This window comes from Buteo buteo, chromosome 7, assembly GCF_964188355.1.
Source record: "Buteo buteo chromosome 7, bButBut1.hap1.1, whole genome shotgun sequence".
Taxonomy (NCBI): domain Eukaryota; kingdom Metazoa; phylum Chordata; class Aves; order Accipitriformes; family Accipitridae; genus Buteo; species Buteo buteo.
The window spans coordinates 22,772,016-22,798,774 of NC_134177.1; the positions used below are offsets into that span (position 1 = coordinate 22,772,016).

At 39.4% G+C, this 26,759-nt stretch overlaps 1 protein-coding gene across 3 annotated transcripts in view; it reads left to right on the forward strand.

Moving 5' to 3' along the window:
* SPSB4 (splA/ryanodine receptor domain and SOCS box containing 4) overlaps nucleotides 1-26,759 on the forward strand; it is a 176,751-nt gene that overhangs the window by 94,619 nt on the left and 55,373 nt on the right. For 2 of the 3 annotated variants that reach the window (XM_075031891.1, XM_075031890.1), the window contains exon 2: nucleotides 17,817-18,674. In XM_075031891.1, coding sequence (XP_074887992.1) covers nucleotides 17,981-18,674 — 694 coding nt within the window. In that variant the 5' untranslated portion in view covers nucleotides 17,817-17,980. The remainder of the gene's footprint in view (nucleotides 1-17,816; nucleotides 18,675-26,759) is intronic. The other variant, XM_075031892.1, reaches the window with a different exon arrangement.

The window sequence follows — 26,759 nt, forward strand, 5'->3', positions numbered from 1 at the left end:
ATACTGAGAATGTGCTGTCCACAGAAATCCCTAAGTGGTGATTGTAGGCGTAGTCATGATCTATATGTTCGCTTTTTTGTTTTTCTTTAAGAATATCCTGAAAAATAGTTTTATTAGGGAAGGACGAAAATGACTTGGAAGAAGTTGGCTGTTGTTGTCTTTCAACACTGAACTAATTCCCTAAAATGCTGAGCTTACTTCCTAATTAGAGAAACTATTTTATGATAGAAGCCACACAAAATTAAATAATAAATGCACAATGTTTTCAACAAGGACTGTATTACTTCACAGCTGAGAAAATGCTGAGACAGTCAAACCTATGTATAGCCAAGGAAATAGTAAGATTAGTTGTTGGGTAATGGGAATTTTGAATTTGGAGCTTTAACTATTTTTTAAGTTACTAGCTAAATGATAAAAGGTTTTTTTTTTTGAGAATTACTTTAAGAGTAGCTTGGACATAGAGAATAATGTGGGGGCCAGTACTGATGCTTTTGAAACTTTTTTTTTCCAAGTTAAATATTTTAGACTCCATTTCCAGAATAAGGTCTACTATGTTCTTGTCATGTGCTTTTGGCAGCAGAATCATTATAATGTTTTGAAGTGAATGGTTGCTTTAAAATTAAGTTCAAAAATTAATTTGTTCATACTAGTATACCTTGCTCAGTGATGTCTTTATGTATAATTTTGTAGTGTATCCTGTAATTGGCTTCATCTATGTGAATTATTGGCTCAAGTTAAAAATGATCCCAAAATTCAGTGTAGCTAATCTGGGGATTTAAGAGTTAAAATTGAAACCTGGTCTTTATGGCATTGTTTGTGTTGTGTTATTTACTTTTCTGGCTGAGACACTTAGTTGAGGTTAATAAAGCCCATTAGAATTAAAATTTAACTACTCCATTTGTTCAGTTATCTTAAAAGTTTATCCTTATTTAACCTGTAAAAAGATGTACTTGTAGATATTTTTTCAGATTTGTGTAACACATTTGCATGGGGAATTGAGTATCTGTTGCCTATGGTTTATCACTAGTCTACTTGGACTTAAACTGAGGATCTCAGTGTGTGATACTAGCAGATGCTGAACTTTTTCAAGGCCCTGGGAACATTTTGGAGCTCCAGCTAGTTCACTTGGGCAGGGCTGTTATTTTAGCCTTTGCATAGGAAAGAAGCAGCAGCAGTACACCCTTCGGGCACGTGTTAAACGTGAGACGCTTGATAAATTAAATTCTGAGCTTTGACGGTTTCATCTCATGCTTTAGTGAAGTCCCTGTCTGTGGAGCACAGCAGCTAGGTGGTTATTTTGGGGGTGTGACTCCGCAAGGAAGTTTAGGTGCATTATGTCATCCTGCTTTCATAAATTATGATGCAGCGTAAAGAAGTCAAATTACTATTTTCCCTGTTGTTGTTGAAAACTGTTGTCAAGCATGTCAGAGGTGACAGAAGTTCTTTGAATGGAAGATGACACATCAAAGTGTGTAACAGACTGCAAACATTGCCATCCTGACTTTATTTTGACTGCGTTGCTGCATGCTAGTATTACACCTGGTTTGTGCCAGCAATTGACTGTGTCCCTGCATTTCAGTGTTGTTAGTCTCTGATGCTGTTAATGTCTGGGTAATACTGTGATATTCTCACTTCTAATTCAGAGTGTACTGATCATTCACTAAATATTTATATAGTCCTTTGGTTTTGATGTTGCAAGATAAAAAGGCTGTGTTTTCTATCATCTTTTGTATTCAAAGGCAAATAAGGCGTTGAGGCTGCTGATTATTTAAAATGATAAAACCATAAAATAAAGAAGTGCCTTTGTACTTTGGTCAGTGCTGACGTAACTGTTTCCAGTAGTCTAGAAAATCTTACATGTAGTTCATTGATGGCTTGTTTAGACTAAGATGCAGTGTTCTAAGTGCAGTGATCATCTACCAAAGACGTAAGAATGTGCTCAGGAAGGATTTGTTACAACATGTATCGTATCTTATCCTTTGAGGTTTAAATATAACAAGATATATTAAACAAGCATGAGCATGAGACCTGGAATATGTACTGGTTGTTCTTAAGTTTCTCAATGTTCATATTGATGGTATTTGAAGCAAAATGTGTGTGTAGAGAGAAGAAAGAGAGGCTTGCCTATGCAATAACTCTCTCGGTAGCTGTGTACTGAAGCATGGACATAGCTGGAGGAGGGAAGGAGAGGAACATTCAACAGCACAAGTTCTTGGAGGTGCACCTGGAGAAAAGGTGATTAATTTGCCAAAGGGACTAAGCCTAAGTATTTGTCAGGATTTAAAAATGAAATGGGGAGTGAAAATAGACTTCATAGGCAGGGTGCACAAATGAAACTGTCAGAGTTGCTGCAGGATACTTCTGTGATGCTCAGACTTGGGTGAGGAGTCAGCGCTGGCGTGGTAACATACCTTCCCTCACCTCAGTAAGCTGCAGTGGGATGGGAGAAGGTGCATGAGGCTGCTGCCTTGAATTTGTGTCTAGGGATACAGTGCTCTTTCCGTTTACTTTTTTTTTTTCAGTGAGGCACTTACAACATTGATAATTGGCTTGGATTTCCTACTCTTAGACCATGTAACAAGAATCAACAGTTTATTTTTACTCATATACACCTCTTTCTAGCAGTGTTGAATCGTAGTGCAAGAGAAGAAAAAATGTGTATGTGCCAGGCCATCACAGTTTGACTGCTGGAAGAAGACACCGAAGGGAAGTTCAAGCTGAAATGTATCAACACTCCAGGGATGTGAGAGTGACTGATGAGCTAGCTTTTACTGCTGTACTCCATCCACATCCTGCTAATAGAGGATGTTGGAGCAGGAAATCTTAATGAATGCAGAAGCCAATCCTCTCCCTCTAGTCCCTTTATTTTTAGATTTTATATTTTTCCTGTGGTAAAATAGTTTGGAACTTGGGGGAGCTATGCCCAAGGTTGGGCAGAAATATGACTTAGTAGTGAACGCTGCCTGGTGTGCAATTATTCAGGAGATGAGAGGAGACTATTTCTGTTTCCCTGTAGCGAGAGGTTGCTGAGATAGATGGGTTGATTGTTGATGTAACGTAATTCCAGTGTGTGGAGGCCTGGCATCCTGTTTGCTTCTGCATATGGATAAAGGTGGTGAATTAATGCAGAACTGGTTTTGGTTTTATTTTGGGTGTTGGAAAGAGTGGGAAAACCACTGCCTAAATCTGACATCTACATTTAGATGTCTGAATTAGTAGTGCAGGAAACATAGTAGTGAGTGTAGCAAGCAGTTCAGTTTCTCTGGAGCACTGCTGGCAGTATAGACAACTTGGGCATTTAACTCATGTAGGCATCTAAACTGTGCAAAGCAGGCATCTCTTCACACCCATTGGGAAAAATGTGTGTGGGATGCTTCCTCTGGATATCTTTACACCAATGCATAACTGGCATTTTAATATAACTTTTATCACAGAGTTCCCACTGAAGTGGTCTTCACAAGGGATTTTCTGCTTGTGCTTTTTTTTTTCTGAATATTTGCATATAGTGGGTTTTGCTTCCACAGCTGTTCTGCATTTTGTTTCCTAAGTGGTAAGAAATGTGGTATGCTGAAATCAAAGCTGAGCCTGATAGTCTATTTTATAAATATAATTGTAAGGGAAAATTCAAGCAGTTACTGTATTACAGCAAAGATATGTGGGTTGATGGTCTTGGCAGAATTCAGTTCTTGCATTTAGGTCTCTCATGGTGCAAAATTTTTATTACATGTAATAATTAGCTTTTGAAATAAAGGGGATTATCTTTCATTTTAATCAGTCTGCCTTAATAGTAGGGAAGAAAAATCATCAGTTTGTAAGAGTTCCAACTCTGTTCTCAGTGTTTTCTAGAATGACATTTTAATTGAATTTTGTATTTATGGGACTGATACTTAAAACTTGTCATTCTCATGTGTTCTTACCACACTGTGTATTAATCAGTTGTATTTTTAAAGAGTGTAAGTTTCTGTCCTGCTCATCTTACCAAACAAAAAAATCAGTAAACAATTTTTTGTGAAGAGAATTATTACTTCTCTTGGTTGTTTTTAATGCGTAACTCTAATATTCAGCTACACTTCTCTTGTTAACATGAAGCATTATATAGTTGCTTCACATCAGTATGTGAATAGCTTGTACATAAATAACAAAAGTAGGTTTAAATTTCATGCCTGTACTTAGCAAAACTAATGGATAGTGATCAGCGTAATGGCTGATGATAGATTGTACTGTGCCAGCAGGGGAATTTTTGCCCAGAAAAAGTAATGCAAGATCAGGAATGGCTAGAGACTGGTTGGTGAATGTGTTCTTCCCCAGATGCTTTCTTAATTCTTTCAATTAACTTGATTAAGCAGCTTAGCTTAAATAAGCAGAATTTGTGACTTGGAAGTTCTCCCATGTAGTATTTTCCCATTGCCTTAGGAATTAATTCCTTTAATATTTTGTCTGTGTAAAGCAGGCAGTATTGGTTGCTCCTGTGTCTTGCACTGACATGAGATGGTGTATACTTAGTATGAGAGGCACACATGGGGTGGTTTTTTTCCTCTCTGCGATTGGATCTAGGCAGAAGTCATAAATCACAGTGATTTCTGCACAGTGCAATTGAATGGAGACTGACTACCTTATTTTTTATTATTATTGAAAGTTCCCCCCTGCTTAGATCACTATGAATCCTTTGTCAACAGAGAAGAGCATGCCCTCTTTTCCCTTTGCCTTTTACTCTGCTTTGGAGCGTAAGGTTAGCTCTGAATGCCATCCTCTGATAACTGAGCTAGGTAGCTGATGTATCTATGGTAGAGCCTGGCCAAAGCGGTGACTGATAATATTTTATACATGCGATTCTTTGTTCAAGAATGCTGCGTGCCGTGTTCCAGTTATAGTGCTTTAAGGTGTGTTTTGTCATTGCTCTTGGGTGTCTGTGTTGGCTGCAGCTGTGGCATGGTTCACCAAATATTTTTTTGTCCTACACTCGGCAGTCAAGTAGCTGCTCTTGTGTTCTGACCACCATTTTAAGGCAGTGGTTCCCAAGCAAGGGAATTGCTCTCAGGGACCACTTTGGAATATAATTAAATTTCCTAATTGTGCTACCAATGTCCTTACCAGGTAACCAGATGCATCCTCTTTCCTACCCAAAGGCTCTATCTTCACAGTGTGTGCCATTAGATAGTGAATAGGGATAGGGATGTTAGGTAGGGAAGTTAGATGGTAGTACAGGGTTCCTGTCCATCTCTCTCTGCTTTCCTTGAGGATGTCATCTTCCTTTCCATTAAGGATGGTGGTTATGTTATAGTATCCTGTATTTTTTTCAGAGCACAGAAAAGTGGCCTCAGATGGTACCAATTTCTGTGTATCCTACAGACCCTGATGGCACTAGGAACCCCCCCCCCCCCCATTAGTAACTACTGCAGCGCAAAAAGGTTTGACTTCTGGGGAGCAGGGTAGCCTGGAGCTCTGTGTGACTCATCTCGTGTCTTCAGCTGCTGGCCCAAAGAATTGTTGATTTCTGAATTGCAGGTCTTTCAGTCTGGTTCTGGCTTGTCCTCCAAGCAGGAATATGGCCTCAGTTCCACTGGTACATGGCCACAGGTTATTTTGAACAGTTTTCTGAATAAATACAAGCATTTCTGCAGTATTAGAAGTTACAGTGTGTCACATAGGTTGTCATTAAATCCATGTAGTAGCTTCAGAAATTGGGATCTGTGTTTATAAGTGTTTTTTTTCTTCCTCACAAGAATTTCAGAGGACTTTGACACTACTTCTACCGCTTCTCCTCCCCTTGATTATACTGTATTAATCAAAAGTGATGACATGTATTGATAATTACTGGTAAATCTAGATTGGGATTGAGTCAGGTCTCTGCTGCCTAGTGAAAGGTGGTAGCTGAGTGTGCTTCCATGATCTTTCTCTTTCCAGCAGTGCTAGGTGGGCTGCACTAGCATTAAAAGCCTGTGCTGTGGAGTTGGAGGTAAATGTCTTAAAAGGATACTAAAAAACGGGAAAAATATTAGGGTGGTTTTGGTGGTCTTTGCATGTCTATCAGTTTCTTTCCCTTTTCTGTGTTGATTAGGAGGGGAACATTAAATGAGTTAGTGTGTTGGTTCTGGAAATGTATGAGATTAATTCCTCTTCTTTCTCTTCTAATTTTAGACAAGATTCACTTCTATGTCCATTGCAAAAATAGGCATTTACTGGCCTTAATTTTATCCCAGTGATGAGCTTATCTGCATCATAGAATCTATAATTTAGTCAGGCAAATCCCACCTGTGGGGTCTGGTTAATATTTGCAGCTGACTTTTATAATTTGGAAGTGAGTGGTCTTTTAAGAATTAAAGTGGGCCAGTGCCTGTGGAGAAAATAGGAGCAGCATCCTCTGGTGTTTAGTTGTGATGATGAGGCCTCTGGAATGAGGTCAAGAAGACTCACATGGAAGAGAGCTCTGAAGGTGGGGGAGAGTCAAAGCCTTAATTCTTAAGAAGGGAAAACCCAATAGGGACACACAGGTAAGGTCTTCCTTCTGTTACGCAATGAGATGAATTTGGTGTAGAGTCTTGTGTCTCAATGAATAATGAAAGCTAGTTAGCTTTTACAAACCAGTCTTGCCTAATTGTAATTATTTTGGGGATGTTTCAGCTTTTTGTGAATAGTTGAGTCCTAATATGAGAGCAGATTTAAGTCCATCAGGAAGGCTGCATGATTAAGCAAGCCACATGTGGCTTCCCAGTATTAAAGAAGCTGACAGTGTGATACACGGAAGGGAGGAGGGGAAGGGGTAGAAAGGAGAGGAGACTGGAAAGACTGGCATTGTAACAGAAAGCCCTTTGCCATAAATCTATGAAGATGATGATATGCAGGGGAATTTAAAATATCTGTTTTCATTCCTTCCCTCACTGTGGAGGAAGATCTCTGTTCCTGAGAGAGACTTTTCAGGTAGTTAGAAGCGTTAATAAACTTTTGGATTTTAATACTCCATTTAACTTCCATACTGCATAAATTACTTTCTTCAAACTTGGCTCTATTTTTGATCTGTCTTTACTGTAAATTGTAACAAAGTTAATGATGAATATAAAAATGCACAACTGCTCTTGATCCCATGATTCTAGTAGCGATTTCCGTGTCTACACAATACTTCTGGGAAAAGTGTATGTCAGTTTGTCTGTTGAAAGAATGGTTTGAACTTAAAACCCCTCAGACTTCTAGTACCTTCAGATACCTTTTTTTCTTAACCTGTTGGCCAAACGGCTTCCTTTCCTCTATTGAAACAACTGGTAGTGTTTATGCAGTATCTGACGTGGTTTTACACTCAACAGAGTGGTGTGGTTTGTATGTGACTTCCAAGATCTTTTGCAACAGTAAACCATAGTTTGCTTGATAAATGCAAATTTCCATTTATGCTCATGTGAATACGTTGGTTAGGTATCAAGTGATTCTGGAAGGATGTTTGTATCAACGCAAGTCTATCCTGCCTGTGCTGTTCTTGAGGATGTGGTAAACAGAAACAAGTCTAGCTCTGATAAAGTTGAAAAAAGAATCATTTTCCCAGTATTTGTTTGGGAATGCAGGCCATATTGAGTGTGTTATGGTTTTATAACTCAACTGGAGAATGACTTTTTTTTTTTTTTTTTTCCCCTGGAGGTAGTCCCTTACTTTTAAAGATATTTCTAAATGTAAATTTTATTCTTTATTATGCTGGAAGTCAAGGTGGTCTGTATATCCCAATGCAATCTAGGGTTTCACTTGTTTTTCCAAAATTAAAAACTCTGAACAATTTTTTTTTAATATGTATTACACCTATTGATGGAGCTCAGCTTGTATTTACTGATGTGCTTTCTCATTGTGTATAGTGCTGTTGATTAAAATTTAGACTGAGTGTATTTTTGTCCAGGGCAAAGCAGGGGCCTGCCTTGAGTTATTGGAGCATTGGTGTCTGGCAAATTCAGATGATGTCTCGAAGACTCTTTGCAATAATATAAAATATGGAGGTTTTGTGCAAAGATTAATTGGAACACACTCATTTTTATATAGCTTTCACAAGACTTCCAGCATGTGATGCTAGTTATTTTATTTCAGTGACAGTACACCTAGAGATTGAGTAGTAATATCTTTTTATTCCCATCAAAACTTGCATCCTGGTACAATTTTCTTCCAAATAATATTCAATCTTTTTTTTTTCCCCCAGTGCATTAAAGAATGAAATATATTTAGTAATTAATTATTACAAATAAAATGCTACTTGAAAGAAAATTCTCTGTGAAGACTGCTTAGCAGTGGGAACTAAAGTGTGAAGTTATGTTGAGAAATACAGACCTTGTGTTTGAGCTTATAGATGATAGTATGTGTTGAGACTCCTGTAGGTAGGCAGAACGCTGATTTATTTTTATCCATACCTCTATTAGGAAGTCTGGTGTGGGTTTTTTGAAGTACTTTCCTGTGGTCAAAAATACCTGGAATTGTTGGCACTTGTAACATGAACTTCTTCTAGGATGTACGCTGTTAGGTCAGTAGTAAAGAGATGTAAATGCTACTCAGGGTAGCAACTTCTTTTACCATGGCTTTTCCTAGTTGGAGGCCCTCTCTGATTTTAACACTGGAAACAGTCTGGGATACTTTTTCTCTGTAAAACAGTGTTTGAAAAGGCAGCCTTTCAGGTTAACCTGGCTCTAGGACAGTGAAAGATCCAGCAGGAAAATAATATTGCATGTAGGCTTCGCCACTGCAAGACCCATCCTGGGTTCTCATCGAGGCATCCCTTGTATCTTCAGGAGTCACAGACTCTTGACATGGGGACATAACTGGTTGTAAATCTTAAAGTCCTGTGGCCTTTCCCAGCCTCTCCTGCATTTACCAAGTACCCTATTTCCTAAACGAATAGCAAACACAAATGAAAATACTACTCTGTAAAATGGGAAAGCTTTTATGTGGATAAGGAAAATCAATTTTGTTGCTTAGAGCTCAGGCAGTTTGTTTCTATAATACTGCTATCTCCATCATCCCCATTTGTCTGGGCAGTTGTTCTCTACTGACAGATGGGCTTTAGCAGAGGCATGTGTTTAAGACATGAAAGTCAATGCTGTTGCTTAAAAAATGTGTTGAGTTTTTTTGAGAAAACATTTATTTATTTACTTAACTGGAAGCTGGTTTGTCTTTTTGTTAGCATTCAGAAGCTGCATGTAACTTTGTCACCTCACTTGAGAATCTGCACAATCTGAATTTGTGATGATGCTTCCTTAACGTATGTGAAGTATGTTTATTTAATTTCTGTTCTTTAAAAGAAGTCACTTTAGAAACTGCCAAGACTGATGAAGCATTGCTTCCTGGACTTGTATCTTGTCTGAAATCTTGATGTGAAATCTTTAGGACACTTTGCCTGCAGTTGCAGCTTTGAAGTGAGCTCGTTCTCTTCTGGGTTCCTTGGCAAGATGTGAACTCGCAGCCCAGCCTGGTGTTCCATGTGGTAGCTTCCAAGATGTCTGTCCTCCCCCCAGCTGCCTCTCCTGTAGGAACATAGTTATCTTTGAGCCTGCTGCTATTCTGTCAGAATTGGCTGATGGTGGCTATTAACTGAAATAGTTAAGGGGGAAGGGTTAGGAGGGATGCAGATGGTGTGATTGTGTAAGCCTGTTTTCCTATTAAATAAAAGAATATGCTTTTTTGTTCAGGATCGGACTTGTTCTCATGTATTCATCTCCTACATGTTTGTGCAAGTACAATGGCTGGGTTCCCTCCAGCCCTGCCCTCCCCCTCTCCCAGTGCAATCCTGAGTGGAGGGAATGGGCCTGAGCCCCACATGTGTTTGTGGCTTCCCTAAAACAGATCACCCAACAGTTTGTCCGAGAGACGCTTTTTGGGCATCTCTTCTGCATCAGTCTGTTCAACTCACTGTAGGGGCAAGAATATCTCCAACTCTTGCCTGTTGTGTTCGGCCAGAGGCACAGTATGTTTTTGTCACTGGAGTTTGGCAGCACTGTTGGAAGTATTCCAAGTTGGATCAGGAACTGCCCCTAAAGGGGTGCTTCAGCTGGAGCATCTGATGGGTTTGCTTCTGGCTCACCAACAGTGAGAGCATCTGACAGGTATTGTCTGTATGCTGCCGCTTCAATTCAAATGAGAATTAAACAAAGTAAGGCTTAGATGACAAAGAAGATGACAAAAGTATCCTGGCCATTCCAGGGGTGTTGCAAACTTTAAGCCATTAGTGAATGTCTTTTTATAAATGGTACAGAGGCTGAGCACTAAAATCATCCACTGCAAAATGTATAGACAGGCACTGTGAGAGTGGAGCCATCTCTTGTAGAGCCTGGTAAGTCTACAACAGCCTTGTGATGCTGTAGATGCCTACAGAGCTGCTATTAGTGGGTGTTCCTCCTTATTGCCATCTTCATCATGATACTGCACCTAGAAATACAGTTGTAGACGTAGGCCCCATCATGATTTACAAATACTCACCAGGCTTGGAAACCATTGACACGCGTGATATACTAGGACTGAAGCTTGAGCTAAGGGGCCAAATTTTCACTAGAGCACGTTACTAGTTTCTGCAGTTGCAATAAGGTTCTTGCAGTGAACAATTGTGTCAAGCTAGAGGGCTCTTGTCTGTCTGGTTGTCACTCTCTGCCATCTTTGGAACTTCCCTCAGTCCTCTAAGGAATCGTCTCAGGCATGTCCCCTGGGATTCGCTGTGGGCTAGACTGAGAAATGGTGCTTTCCAGGAGTCTTTTTCTCATCTATGGCTTTCTAACTTCTCTTTCATTTTAAAGGCCAACTGGCTCCACTGTACATTACAGCGAAAGGAATTGCAGCAAAAGGAAGGTAATGGGAAGGTATTCAGTCACGTCCAAGGTCATCATTTAGTGAATGTTCTGTTTTTGAAATTGAAGCTGTAGCAGTATTGATCCTCTACAAAGCTGTAGAGGTAAAATCTAAAAGAAATTGTCTAAAAAAAGTGTAAGGCTGGTGAAAAGTAGTAATGACTGGAGAGAAATTGCAACATTAAAACGTAATTATTCCTTGGGCTTTAAATCTCACGTGGTCTGACACCTGTTGGTAGTACTTACTTGGTGAAGCAAGGCTGAGTAGAAATGTAAAATGGCAAATGATCCTGTAAAATGCAAAGTGCAGCTGAAAACATAATTCTCAATTTAGTGTTAAGCCTTTTTCATGTGTTAATTTTCTCTTTTAATGTAACCCTGACACTTGAATATTCAAAATGGCTACATCAGCCATGCAGGAAAGACAGGAGGGTATTCACTGTAACAGAAGGGTGGCTGATGGATGAAAGATGAATGATTTTGTGCCAGAAGGGTGAGGAAGATGTAAGCAGAAGCTCATGACTGTACTGAATTTAGACATGAAGTTCAGCTGTGCCCCTTAGGGATGCTTGAAGTGACTGTGGAAGTTTGCTCCATGGTTTGGGCTGCTGCCTAAATAGATGGTTCTACCTTTCAGCTTTTTTTTTTTTTTCCCCCTCTTTCCTTACACCAGAGCAAGTGTTTACATGACTGTGTGATGTGCCAGATCAGAGGGCTCATCCACGTGATAATAACCTGGCAAAATAAAATACTGGATTTTGCCCACTGCAGTTTTCTGAGGCAGACCCATCTCAAGGCCATTTGAATGCAGGTGGCTGCAAGACAAAAGGGAAGAATGAATAAGAAGGGGTGGTAGAAGGGATGTACAGCTTAAACATCTGTAAGCTTATGGTAATTGTGGAATCACATGGGTATACCTGTTAAATACCCTGAAAAGAAAGTAAATGTTCCTTTCAGTAACTTTTTAGAACTGGAATGTTGCTGTTTTAAAAAGTACTTGCATGGTAAAAAAAGTGATTTTTACTGTATTATGTTACTATATTTGTTCAAATTGCATTGCTGTATTCTGAGAAGTCATTATGCAAAAAAACTGTTTACAGAATTGAAGTGGCTTTTTGTCATCTTTCATGTTTCTTCAGAATATAAATATTTGCATCTAAAACCAATTTTCAGTACCAGAGAAGGAAATTCCATAAACGCATACAGAGAGATGGACAGCATAAAACCAACCAAAAACCTCAAATCAGCTCAGTTCCAAAGTACAGTAGATGGAAGTACTGAAAAATATACATTCCACTGTATTCATAGCTACTCAAGATTCTTTTTGAATTCTTCATCATATGACTAAACTTCTTATAGCTCTGTTGGTACAGATGGTGTGGTATTTCAGATTATTCTAATTCCAAGCAGCTAAATGCAGTCTATTTTAATAACAATATTATATTGAATTTTGAAACAATTACATTTTTGTAACATTACAAAACAAGTTACGCTTTATGGAGGAATGTCCTTGGGATTTTCAGGATTTGCATTCCTTTCAGAAATTGAAGCAGTCATGACTTACTGCTGCATTGTTCATCCCGCATGTTAAATGTCATTTGCTAAGTATGCATGCAGCATAGAATTTTACCTGTAGCGCAGGATAGTTGAGAGTATCCAAACACTTTTGGCTGGTTGCATTGTTACTGTGTATTCCCAGCCTGACAAAGGAAGTCAACATTGTTCAAAATGGGCAATAAATCAGCGATGTTGGATACTAGGATCTGTAGTTGAATCCAAGCTGGCTGATCTTTTTAGGGTGCCAAAAATGTGCTTAGTTCATTGTCATCCTCAAAACAGTGTTGTCATGGTTATGTAGCTGTTTGCACAGTGGGAGCATATTTGATAGACACTGGGCCTCATGCCTTTATGTTGTCTGGGTAGAGGTAAAGGTCCTTGTTCTTGAACTTATAAACCCTTCTTTATCAACTTGCCCAGCGCAGCAGAGCTGGTGTTTTTCTTCTTCATATTCCTCCTGTAGAGAAGTTAGGACCAGGGTTAGGTTAAGAGTACTCAAAGACTTAGGATATTGGTTCTGTTCAGGCATCTGGGGAATGAACAATTTTGGTGCCCATGAAGAAGAGGCCTTGGTTCAGAGACTCCTGTTGCAACTCTCTTAGCGTTCAGAAGTCCTTGCTTGCTGGTGACCAAAGCCCACATTGGCAGGGGAGGTGGCAGTGAGGTTTGGCTGCAGGAAGAAAAAAACCCAACGAGGGTCAGTAGCAAAAAGAGTGGGAACTCCTGTGTAGAAGTTTGAAATGCTGGTAGATAGAAGCATCAACCTTCCCTGCTTTTTATGATAGACAGTTTAATCCATCAGTATCATTAGTTGGTACTCACCTAGCTTCTTCGCACTTTTTTGGTGTCAATTTAGCAGAATTAACCTAAGCTGTAGCACATTCATACTGTAGTTTTGAATTGCGTTTATGTGGTGTCATTTCTCATGCATGTTTTTCATGCTTTCTGCACGTCTAGCTCATAACCCAGAGGGAAATATAACTATGAATGCTGAAAGCTGACTTTGCAGAAAGCATGTTTCTTTTATCAGCAGTTATGTTCTACCAATGCCAACGTACCTAATTGTTAAAAAACGCACTCTAATTACAGCAAAGTGAGGTCCTAGCAAGCCTTTCTCTGGTAAGTCTAATTTGTGTTTTTATTGTAATTTCTCTAAATATTTTGGCAGTCTGTACGAGGACACTGCTAAATGACGTTGACACACTTTTCCTGTTTGGAGTTGGCTTTTTCTTGTACAGTATGTTTAATCTAATCATTGTATCGTGACAAAGCGTGGCATGAACGTGAAACTGTGAGACAGAAATAACTTAGGTTACAAAAACTAACCGTCTTCCCAAATAGAGATTTTGAGTTGCTGAAGGGGTGTACTAATGTGGTGGTTCTTCTCTTCCTATGAAAATACTACTTTATTTTCCACATAAATATGGAATTTTTCACAGGGATAACTGATGAAACTTAGTGTTTCAGCTGCAGTCACTAAACAAGTATAATGGAGAGGTCATACATTAAGCCAGATTGAAATATTTTCTTACTTCCTAACTCCTGTAGTGGTTTGAAATTACCAGAAGAGCAAAGCTTTGGGAAAAACCTTCAAAGCAAAACTATACAGTGAAAATGCATGTTCTTTTAATTTCAGAATAAATATCTGTCTAGTGAGAAGATACAGGCAAGGAAGTCTAAGTTTCTCTAAGTAATATAAGATTACAAAAAGTCACAGCAGTTGAATGACCATGATGTGCTTTGGCAAGTTTTTATTAATTCAGGAGATGGTAAGAAGGTTTTACAAACAAACATTCTGTAAATGGATTGAATAGTATATAATCTGAAAAGAATAATCTTCCATCCTTTCAGGTCGACCCACAGTTTTTACTAATCCATCCAGTCCTGCAGACAGGAAGCCAGTTTGGGGTACTTTTGCCAGATGAATTGATCGTCACTCTGCTTACCCTTGGGAGCATTGTGCTCTGCTTTCCCAATAGCCTCTGGTGTGCAGTAACTGTGCAGCTCCGTGGGGAGAAGCTGCCTGTAGATCCTGACAGTAATGGTGTGAGTGTGACATTTCTGAGGCTTCTGCGTTGGAAGTATGATGTTACCTGTGGAAGTAGGGAGGAGATGTTTGTCAGTGGAGACAGCCTGGGCCCTGGTAAGCTGTGCTCCTCCAACAACAGCTTCTGATGGGGTGAAGGACAAGGTGATGCCTCTGCTGCTGTTCCTCATGTCAGTGTGGGTCTCTGCCATTTACTTGGTGTAAATGGACAGGATGCAGACAAGAAAAGGGAATTGATGATCTTGGCTTTGAGACAGGTTGCTCCTGCAAGCAACCAACAGGACTGTTGTGAGCTGCCAGGAGGACTTTCTGCATGAGTCGTTCCCTGTGGAGCTCATGTTAATGTTGCATGGGTTGTGAGCAGGAGGCATGCATTGCAACCCCTGGCTGCCTCCTCAGTTTTCCTGTCAGCTACTACTAAGCATCAGCAATCAGAGCTGTTAGATCACAGCCAGCACGAGGTTACACCTTTATTGCTGTACTGGTACAAATGTTGACTTTTTTTTTTGCCTTTACTTGTTCAAGTCCATTGATACTTGAATGAGACTAGTAAGGCTATAGTTGGCTTTCTAGCAGAAGCGGAGAACAGCTACCAGCTACACAGAACTAGGATGCAAGAGAGTGTAATATGGTGGGTGGGAGAAAGTATTTGATAAAAGGTAGCTTTTGAGCTGTACCTCTGCTTAGGAACTGCCGTATCTTGAATGCATCAGTAACTGTAAGATTTTTACACTGTTGTTCATTCCTATGTCCATATAAAGCTATTTGGCAAAATGTTACATTATATAATTAAATTATGTGGTAATGGCCATGTATGAAGATAGACCTGATATTGTAAGATACAGTTCCACACTGAAGTACTGACTGAGCACATCCCAGAGTAAAGACACAGTTGTGCCTGTATCAAGGTACTTAAAATGATGCACTTTACTCCTCTAAATTACTGATCTATCTATTAGCTGCATATTTATGTTACAGTTTGGGGCAAATTAGGAAAAATGTCTGTGGCTTGCCAAGTGAGTCACTTCAGTGTTTATAATGTCTTGGTGATTTGCCAGGTAAGCATCTGTGCCAAGTTCAGTTTCTCATGTGATCAGGAAGTGATACAGGAGGATGCACTGAGGACTTCCTCCACCCTCTCCCCTCAGTGCTCTGCCAGGAATGTTGCAATTGTCTTGTGCTTTAAAGAGGAAATTTTCGAAGGCATGTAGAGCTAAATCTCATACAGAAGTCACTGAGGTTCCCTTTGAAATTCTGACATTTTCCCGTTTTATGTCCTTCTTTCAGTCTCAAATAATCGAGTACCTTTTTAAAAGGAACTCCCCGATCCCTGAGCATGTGTCCTCCTAAGAAAGCTTGCTTACTTGATGACATTTACTCCCTGTTGTTTCCCTGTGTCTATATTAGCATCATTATTTCATTTCCCCCAGGATTATTAGTGTGGAATAAAGTATCATACTTGCTTCGGTGGGCCAAATTTGCCACTGTACCTTTGAAACAACCTATGAGTGCTTCTGCAATAGTGGAAATGGCAAGTGTCAACTTAAATGTAATTACTGTTTAAGCTTTCAGATTCCTTTTACGTGGTTTGGAAAGAAGGAAGGGGGATTGTTCAAGCTGATCTTGCGTGGAGAGCTCCTTTGAATCGTTCTGAATCCTCCTGCAAGTGTGATATGAGGCGCTTGGGGGCTTATGCTGAGTTTTGATTTTTAATGATTAAAATTAGGTGCAAAGATGTGGTTGTTTTCTGCTCAAGTGTGGGACCAGCCACCAGAAAATAATATTTTTATACAGTAACTTAACTGTCACATGGATTTGAAAATCAACTTTTTACTTTTTTTGGAAAGAGAACTTTCGCATGACACAGGTAGTTGTTTCATTTCTGTATTTAATATGTGCAGAAAACACTTCACATGGTATTGGCCATTGTGAATAATATAAGGACTTCATTCACCTCTAAAACATGGTTGGATGGTAAATTTTGCAGGTGTTCTTTTGCTAGACTTCTCTTTTTATTTATTTCCATTGTGATTACATGTTTCTTACTCATCTTCTTTCAGAAATGGTCTTTGCAATGGGACAGTTTATCTGGTGTAGTTCTTTAAAAGGAAGAACATGGAATTGTGACTTACCAAGTAAAGTCTTGCAAGACGTTTTTTGCAAGGCATTTATGCCCCTGTCTGCTGTTTGGTGCTTTATGAAAACCAGCTGTCACCTAGGCTCTTCAGGCTTTTGAGAGTCTGGTGATTTTTGCTGCTTCTTGAAACACTTCATCACCCTGTCATTAAATAAACAGAATGGTTCTATTCAACTATATTTAAGCATTCCTGGACTTAGCACTTATTTTGCTAGAAGACAGAAGTATGTCTGCTGGTGCAGATGCTTTATTTGATCCTATGTCAGTCATCTACTTGTGTTTATAGGACTTTGTTTTCATTTTTATTCCTTTAGTACTTTTAGAGGTTCTTGGCTTCCCTTTGCACCCTACCTGAGCTCTAAAACATGAATGAATCTGACTTATCCAGGCTGCAAAGAATCTTTCCTGGGTGCTTTTGACCGCTTACAGCTAAATTACCATGTTTGTCTATGGAAGCACAGAAATAATAAATTTCGAAGTCATGTATTCCCCTTAATGTGTCTTAATGTGTTCCAGTCCTTCTCATCAGCCTAATACTGAAATACAGAAAATGTGGATTAGCCTGCTGTCCAGTAGCATGAAGAACATACCCAGTTGCTGTAGCTGCCCATTAGAAATGTCTGCCAAAGAACTGAAACTGCCATTCTTCATTTGTCTGCCATGGAGCCATTCCTCTTTCCTCATTCCCTCTTTTTTTTTTGAATGATGAATTTTTGTTGTTTTTTTTTTTCTTTTATTTAAGGACAGAGTATGTTAAAGGAAGCATTTAGATTTTGCAGCCATTTGCTGTTGGCTGCATTTGTTTTAATAACAGCATAGAAGCTGAAGCCCTCTGTTGCTGAGGCCCAGGGAAGAGAACAGCTAGAAATAGAAGGAGATTATGACATAGTGTGTATTTCTAAGACTATGAAACAAAAGTGTAAGTGAAAGTGAAGCTACTGCTGAACCTAAAGTTTATCACTGTTGCTGGGGAATAACGTACGCCTTCTTCAGGACTGCTGTGAACTTGGCCAGACAAAATAGGTGGAAGGGCAGAAGGTGGGGAATGTCTGCATCCTATTATGAATTGGAGGAAATGACTGTCTGCACTCTGTACGCTGGTGGCCTCAGTATCCTGCTGGCAGGCTGGTTAGCGCTGTAAGATACTGAAGAAAAAGTGGTGAACTGTCAGCTTTGGTGTTTAAAATAACTACTAGGGATGAGAAGAAGTTCTTTAAAAATGTTACGGGTTTTCTGTTGGCTTTCTTGAACTAACTGGAAACTTTCTGCTTTCTTTCAGGAGCGTTTTTTTTCTCCGAAAACATTGCTGCTAAAAAGCTTCAAACTGGAGAAGTAAATCCAGTCAGCTTGTCAGGTCACTGGCTCAATGTAAAAGTGCTTTCATGAGGTAACGTTAGGCCAAAGTCAACTTTTCTTTCTCTTTTGTAAATCTGCAGCCAAGCAATGGGCCAGAAAATCTCAGGGAGCATAAAGTCTGTGGATGTGAGGGAGCCCCCTTATAGACCTGTTAAACGAGAGCTGAGAGGCCCAGATTTTTGCAAGCCGGCGCGACTGGACATGCTGTTGGATATGCCCCCTGCCAAGCTGGAGGTCCAGTATAAACATGCTTGGAACAACGAAGATCGCTCCTTAAATATATTTGTAAAGGAAGATGATAAACTGACTTTTCATAGACACCCAGTTGCCCAAAGCACAGATTGCATCCGCGGCAAAGTTGGCTACACGAGAGGCCTGCATGTCTGGCAAATCCACTGGCCCACGAGGCAACGGGGAACTCATGCTGTGGTGGGCGTCTCCACGGCCGAAGCTCCGCTGCACTCGGTGGGGTATACGTCATTGGTTGGTAGCAATAGTGAATCATGGGGCTGGGATCTGGGACGCAACAAACTCTACCACAATTGTAAAAACCAGCCTGGGGTCACGTATCCTGTCTTTTTGGAACCAGATGAGTCTTTTGTACTCCCAGACTCCTTACTGGTGGTTTTGGATATGGATGAAGGGACGCTTAGCTTCATGGTAGATGGACAGTATCTTGGAGTGGCCTTCAGGGGACTAAAAGGGAAAAAACTGTATCCCATAGTCAGTGCAGTTTGGGGGCACTGTGAAATTACAATGAGATACATCAACGGACTTGACCGTAAGTGTTACCGTATTTCTTCATTACACTGTCTTTCAGCTTTTCTCATGTAGGATTTTTTCTTTATCCTTTTGTTGTGCTGGGGGGGAGTGGACTGTCCACTGTAAATAGATTGCATTCCATAGTTACTGCCCACAACTGGTATCTGTCAGTTGTGTCTTGTAATGACGGTGTGGATTGTAGCAAAATATCTTCCCTTTTGGCAAGCAATCTGTGTCCAAAGAAAGTGAACAAGTTGAGAAAAAAGATACTGAGAAACTTCCTGGGTATATTTAACAGTAAAACTCTTTGTTTACTGGAGGATATGTTTTAGATCTGTGGTTTTCAAATGGGATTTGTGGATCCTGTAAAAAATTTCCTGTATAGTGGGAACTTTTACATGGTGTGCGTAAACATACTTGAATTCAGGCCAGTAGGCTTTCTTTCCATAGTTGCCTTTTCAGGACCCTTAGAAGCAGCTGTGGATCCCCAAGAATCTGTGAGCTCAGGTCAAATATTGCTTTCAGCAGTTTTCCTGAAAGAGCTCTGTTCCTTAGTTCATTTCAGAAGGTGCTCTCTCAGGGTATTTTCTCTCCAGAAATATGGGATTTTGGATAAGCATTAGCTATTTTTGTTCTTAAATTAAATCATTACATAGTAAGGAGGAGCATGTTGCTGCTGTGAAGCAGTAGCCCACCAGAAGATGAGTTGCAGAACTGGGCCTTGTCCAGTTCTCACTGCTCAGGAATATGTGTGCTCTGCCAGGTCCATACACAGTACAGTGTATGTTTGGTCATGCCCAGTTATCTACAGTCAGCTTATCAGCTGCTGTGAATTGGGGAATGGAAGGCTGAATGAGGTAGTAAGTAGAACTTTGTTCTTGTTTAAGACTGTATTATCTGAGCCATAGGAAGAGCCATGAATATAAATATATAGATTTAACAAAAACAGATGACTGAACAAAATTTTCATGGGTTTTGGGCTTTATGAATGGAACTTGGTCTTGTAAAAAGGTAATAATAGCAAGTGTACAATACCTGCCTTTCAATTAGTAATTTCTAAAGGAATTTCCTATTCTTTTCAATTAGAATGGGATGGTCTCATTTTTTTTTGTCAAAAATTAATTCTCTGCTCATTAGCCTTACATCTGACATACAAACTAGAAACATAATTAAATAATTTGACTCTGTTTAAGATTACCTTTTCATAAGCATCTGTAATAAGCACTGGGGGTAGAGAATCTTTAACCACAGAAGCCCTGCAGGTTATTACAGCCAGATGCTAAACAGCAGCTTCCTGAGTGCTTTCATACAGGGGAGTATCAGACAATTGTAAGTATTTTGCAATTACTCAAGACACTGCAAAAAGTGGTGTGCTGACAGCTTTTTTTTTTTTTTTTTTCTGAGGGGTAGGGTGGTGGGGGAGAGAGATTTTTTGCAAACTGAATATTTGTGTGCGAAAGCAGTTTTTATAAACTAGGATCTGCCAAACTAAGCAAAGTACAGCTCAGCTTGGTCCACCATGTCCACACAAGGAATCATTCTGCATTCCATTTGTAGCCTTCACAGGGCTGCTCAAGGGAGCTCTAGAAAGATGAAAACACGGGAGGAGGATGTGAATGAGTTTGGTAGAAATTTTAAAATAAAAGGGGCTAAGTAGAGAAGGATAGCTGTGGTGTGTGAGATGGCAGAGAGAAAAATTCCCATCCGGTTTCTCGTGGGATAATTTTGCTGAAAGAGGCAGGGTAGCTTCCTAAACTATGCCTGAGAAAGTCAAAGTAGCAATGTTTGGGTTTGGGTTTTTTTTGCAGGGGGGGTGGTGTTAAGTGTGAACCTATGTAAAGTAAACTTCTATGTAGGCCTGAGTGTTAATCTGATCATGTGAAGAGGAAGTTTAAAGCCCCTTTGCCGTGGGGCAGTTTGACATCCTGGAATCACATCATTTGTTATCACATGTTCACTGATCCGTTACTGTCCTGCAACAAAAACAGCATTCAGGAAACCAAAGTAGCTTGTTTAGCAGGTGCTCTAAAGCAAACACCTTCTCTTCTCTGCTGAAAGTGTTTCTATCCAGCCAGCCCTTGTGTAGCAGTGCAGGTTTGGTTGTGACACTCTTCATGTTCATTCTCATAGCACTTGATATTACAGGTTTCTACAATTGTTTTTCTGAAGATCGGAGTAGATCTTGAAGAATAAGGAGATGCTCACGTTGTGTTCGCAAATTTAAATACATTTGAACGTACATACATGTGGGGTTTTCTTTGTTGTTGTTTGCTTTTTAACCTTACAAATTCTCCTTTTTTTTTTTTTTCCCCCTCCTTCCCTGGAAGTATATCATACTGCTGATTGCAGCTTTTAGTAGATCTGGCAATAGTAACTTTGTTGTTCTTGAAACTGTGCTGTCAGTGACTTGTAACTTGCTATTTAGTGATTGATTGTTACCACTCAGAATGCATACCACAGCTTGCAATGGCTGTTTATGTGGTGCCTTACAGAGCAGATGGAGAGCTCGACTGCACGGATTTCTAGTGTTTTCAACACTTACTGTTTAAATAGAAGACCTCTGAATACTTTAAAGGCCTGTGTATTTCAGTTGCCTGGCAAAGGGTGAAAGGCTTGCAGGAATGGAAGAGTGAAAGGATCAAATGATGGGCTTTTGCAGCTGCAATGAACTTAAACATATGTCACAGCAGTATAGAGACGATGCAAACTTTGAAGTATGTTAATTACTGGATAGATGGCAGAATCATAGAAGGTTAAGGCTGCAAGTCAAACATCAAGAACCTGCGTGCCCCCTGGATATTGCTTCTAGAATATGCTGTAGTTAAAATCAATTGTCATTCTTCCAGCTGCATCTGATACCCAGAGTATTCTGCTTCAGAAGCTACTTTGAGCATCATATGATCATGTGCTGTGACTTTCACAAGACAATTTTTCACTCACATTTGAGGGTCTCAGAGTTGCAAATGTTTGTCAGGGCTTGGGAGGGAAGGCAGGGGAGTACAGAGAGTGCTCATTATAAGCACACTGAGTTCTTCCCAGGACAAACTTCTTTGATCAGATGCTATCAGTATTTACCACACTGATGTTTGCCCAGTGCCTAAGTTTTACAGAATTTTACATCAGACATCTGACTCATTGCCTATTGCAATAATTAAAAAAACCCAAATAACACAAATGCAGTATATGTTATTTTTCAGATGCTCTTTTCATCAGAGTATATGCATGTTTAAAAAAAGCTAGGCTATTTACATCTGTTGTCTGATGAGGAGTCCTGAAGACTGTTTATAGACTGGAACAGAGAAATAGCAAAACACTTTTGTATAAATGTACATTGCAGATCATGACTGATACATTAGTACTTCCGTGTTTAAATAAAGTGGTGGGAGAACAATATAACAGTGCCATGGTGGAAAACTTGGTCATTGAGTAGGCAAGTTGAACGCAGTGATTTATTTTGATCCTTAAAAGTACCTGACAGAATAGTTGGTATTTTGACTTCCAGAAGTCAAAATACTTTTTATAAGCATGCATTACAGGTCTGGATCTGCCCTGTTCTGAATCGGTGTGGAAGAGCAAAGCAGATGGTCTGTATTCTATATACAATAATAATAATAGGTGATCCACAGACATAAAACTTGATAATGCAATTCATAGGTACAAAAACTTAGAATTTAATATCTTCCTAGGTGGGGAGAAAGCAGAAAGAGGCTGCAGAAAGATTCCTCGCCCCCCCAGCCACCCTTGTGTGATGGTGTAGAGTTGGTTGAAATGAAATACTGAGTGCTGGCAGGAGGGTTTGTGGGGCTCTGCTCATCTTGGGAGCTGTCCCACATGCATGTGTCAGCACAGCATGTTCTCACTAGTGTCATGAAGAAACTTCTGCAGTTGTGCATCAGCACTGGCCTTCTGGCCATTGCTAAAAATGCCTGCTGGTAGCACTTCCAAATTTCTTCATCTAAGAAAGAAAGGCTAAGAAGAAGCTTCAGTAGTCCACAGCTGTGTTATGGTTTATTTGCATCCTGACATACCTGTGCTTTTTTTTTTTCCTGCTCTGGTTCATAAAGGTCCCATGGTAACCGCCAAATCTGACAGTCTTAAGGAAAAAATGCATGTTAGTGTGTTCTCATCGTGTTTCCACTGATTTCCCATTCATCCTGTTTTTAAGAAATGAGAACCTTGAAGAGCAATGATTACACCTCTGTTCTCAAAATTGAAGTGAATGTTGTAACCTAAAGTTGAGCTTTGAATATCGTATTTGTTACTCTAAAATAGCAATTAGAAATTTGATAGCCTTGCATAATTCTTTTATGAATTTGCTCAAGCTATGATGCTGGAATTGCTCAGCAATGTGAACTAATTCTTACAAGTTTGTATTAGAAGTGGAAATTTGTAAAGGGTATTTATTTTTGGATTTGCTCTGTCTGTATTGCTGTTGGGAATTGTACAGTGTAAATCCAAGCTTCAGTGCAAATAATGATGCTTCTGCAATACATTATCCAGTGATGCATTTACTTTATTGCCAAAACTGTGTGTGCTTTGTCCACTTTGACTATGATTTCATACAAGTTTCCTCCTAAGTTATATTTCTCCTTAAGGTACTACTTTATTTGTCTCTGTAGCCGTGGAAGTTTCTTCCCTTCTCTAATCACAAGCTTTTTCTGCAGATGGCCTCTTTTTCTTCCCTTAAAGTCAGTGTAGCTTCTCTATTAGGAGAGGCAGATGGCAACCTAATTTCTAGTTTGGGCTCAGAGCAAATTCCACTTCAAAAAGATAAACATAAGACGACCCTGATCTTCTTGGAGTATATTGTGGTGAGTGGCAATTTATATACCAGTCTTCAGATTATAGCAAAACCCATACTTTAATGGTAAATCTACAGGCAATGTGCCCGAAAACAAGCATGTCCAGAAATGCTGCTGTGTTCTGCAGATGTTTCCACTGAAGGTAGTGATGGTGCTGTCTACTTCTCTGTGTAAACGGTAGGAAAGCTGCCCCAGCATTAACACTGTGTTAAAATAATGCTGAGGCTGTGAAGTCAAACACCCAGAAGTTGGCAAGTGGCAGAACGGGATTTGCTTTTTGCAGCTGTAATTCTGAGCTCGGCAGCCTTCAACTGCACTGTGTCCCACTTTCTCCCAGAAAGTGTTTCACTCTTGTAAAAGGGCGTGAGTTCTGCTGCAAGTCATCCTTCTGTGTTCCTTTTCTGCCAGCATTTTTTCCTTGAGTATTTTGTCCCCAGTCCTGTGTGTCTGAACTGGTGTATTTTGTAGTTTCCCCAGGATAGCCAGTGAGGAAACCTGATGGAGCATGACAGTCCCTGTGGTCTCAGGTTCAGTTTTGTGTTGCCCTTTGGGGATAACAAATGAAAAGTCCTGCTAGTGAGGACAGGACTGGATCAAAGTTTCCCCTTGTCTTGTTTGATTTGTGCATATACAGAGAATTTAAATAATTTTAGTCTTTTACTTTAAACTGTTTTGGGGTGGGACTGATGATTAGATCTGTCTTCAGGCCTGTTATCAAACCTGTTTTTTGCTGAAAAACCTCCAACACTAGAAGTGTGAGATGGGGCATTTCAATCTTTAGCACTGAAACTCAGGATTGAGGCAGAGGAGATATTGTTAGAAGTTACTGACACAACTGAACTTCATGTGCAAGAACTACGAGGATTCTTTCAGTTGTTTAAGCGTTATTTTTACATGTTAGTTGGTGGTAAAATACAGAAGGTAAAATGGTGACACTCCAAAGAGGATATCTGTTGGTAATGTGAAACAAACTGAGCATTTCATATAACCTACTGCACACTGGCCAGGATTCTGCATGACTGGTTTGGAGTTGTAAGTCTTCAGCATTGGTGCTAAGAGTGTCTGTTGCAATGGGAAGATTATTCACTAGGAGCATAAAATATTTCTGGTAATGCTTGTTCAGCGTGGACTTAGCAGGCAGTCACTGAGTCAGGCAGGTGTCCAGTGTTACCTCAGATCAGTTAGTCAAAGCTATACCTGTATTTTCCATGGACATGCCTAAGAAAAACCAAATTTGGTAGGTGTGTCAAATTCATGTGATGAATAACAACATAAGAGTATCTCCCTGCCTTATGTGAACACTTTTTCTAAAAGTAATGAACTTCCAGACGTGGCATATCTTTGGGCTGGTTTGGTGTTTTGGCTTTTTTTTTTTTTTTTTTGGTGGTGGTTGTTTGGGTTTTTTTGTGGTGTGTTTTTTTTTTTTTTTTTTTTTTTTTTTTTTTTTTTTTAGGAGATTACTTATTAGCTTTGTCTCTGCCAATTTCTTATCACTGGTTGGCCAAACAAATTATATTATTCCAGAAAGTGATTTTTATGAAACCAGAATGTATTTTCAGCAAGGAAGTACATAGCATTAAAGAAGAATAGTTTTTGTTTGAGATTCACAGTTGCATTTTTTCACAACAGGCATTTTTATTTCTACAGCATGCTGCATCTCTATTGCAAATGGGAATTCATGTCTGCATGTATTGTTTGGACCTGAAATTTAAAGATGTGCTTCTGCTTTTCAATAAGAAGTAACTATAAATGTTTAATAATATTCTTCTTGTGTATTCCACATATCTGTATGCCTAGTCACTGTGCTACTGAATAGGCTACAAAGCCTTGATACAGCATCTTGAAGCTAAAAAAAATTGCTGCTGCTTCTCTGTTGTTTCAGCAAGCTTGACAGCTACAGTTTATTTAACCAAGACAAAGTGATTATTTTCTTTTAGATACTGGTGCTTTTTCTTATTTCTTGTAGTGTTTACCTTTTATTTTTTGGCATTCTCGTAAGCAGAGAGCCTGTAATTGCTTTCCAAAATATGTTCCTCTGTCCATCAAAACAAAACAGAGTGTGGGGTTATATTAGTACCCCGTTCACTCTTTCAAAATTGAAATGCTTTATGTTTCTGAAAATTTCTCATTTCCAAGTAATTCGTATTATGTAAAATATGCTGTTCGAAGAAGATTTTTTAAAGATCTTCATAAAGGTTAAAATATTTTTTAAAGGCTTGGGAATTAGGTTTTTAAAGCACTTAATGATTTTTTTTAAATAGCAAATTTTAGTTTTAAAGGTAGCATAAGTATTATGAAAATAATGTATTTTCACTGAACAAAGAACTTCTCTCCAGTAAGTTGCCTCTGGTGTGAAATGCATCATCCAGCCACAGGCACCATATTGGAATCTGGTATTCAAGCAAACACAGCCCAGCAGCGTGCTTGGAGTTTGTGTACTTTTCAGTGATGGCTTCTCTTCCAGCCTTGCTTTGTAAACTTTTCTGTTCTTTGCTATATTAACTGCCACAGTGCTGAATTAGCACTTGCACGTAAAAATGTCTAAAATTTTGACACAGTTTATATTAAAGGCTGCCACTTTTTATGAAACAAGCACTGTTACAGTGAGTGACTTTGGTTAGACTTGACTGGAACGTATGCACTGATTTCTGAAGAAATGCCAATTAACTTCGTGGCTCAAACTGAGTTTCATTGCGCTGGAAGGTCTCCTCATCACGTATGTGGACTTACTGTATCTTTGTTATTTTAACAAAAGCAATTGCTTTAATGTGCTGTGTATGATTGTAGCCATGACTACATTACCGATCCATGTGTGCTTGCCATATGTGTAAACAGTTTGCTGATTTTAGTGGTATGACCTATTGCCCTCTGCCTGTGTAAACAAATGAAGGTCAAAGTTCAGAGAGATCAGAGGGGAAACTTTAAACATCCTGCACAATCTGCAGTCCATTAAGTGTTCTAAATAATTTGTTTGCAACACATTTGGGAAAGGAGGATAGCTTCACCTGGTGCTTGGACACTTCAGGGAACGTAATTGCATTGGCTTTATGTTAAGAAACCAGCTTCAGTGGTGTTTTCTTGTCTTGGGAAGGTAAGTAATGCTAACGCATGCTTTACTTTTAATTTAGGTTGAGATTTAAATGTTGAAGTTGTGGGGACAGGCCATTGGATAAAGGGCTACAGTGTACAAAGAATGAACAATATCATGAGACAGATTACCTACAGGCAACAGAATGACATGTGTGTCAAGGGAGGAGGAAAAGTAAGAGGTAAAGCAAGAAGTGCCAGCAAGATCTAGGAAG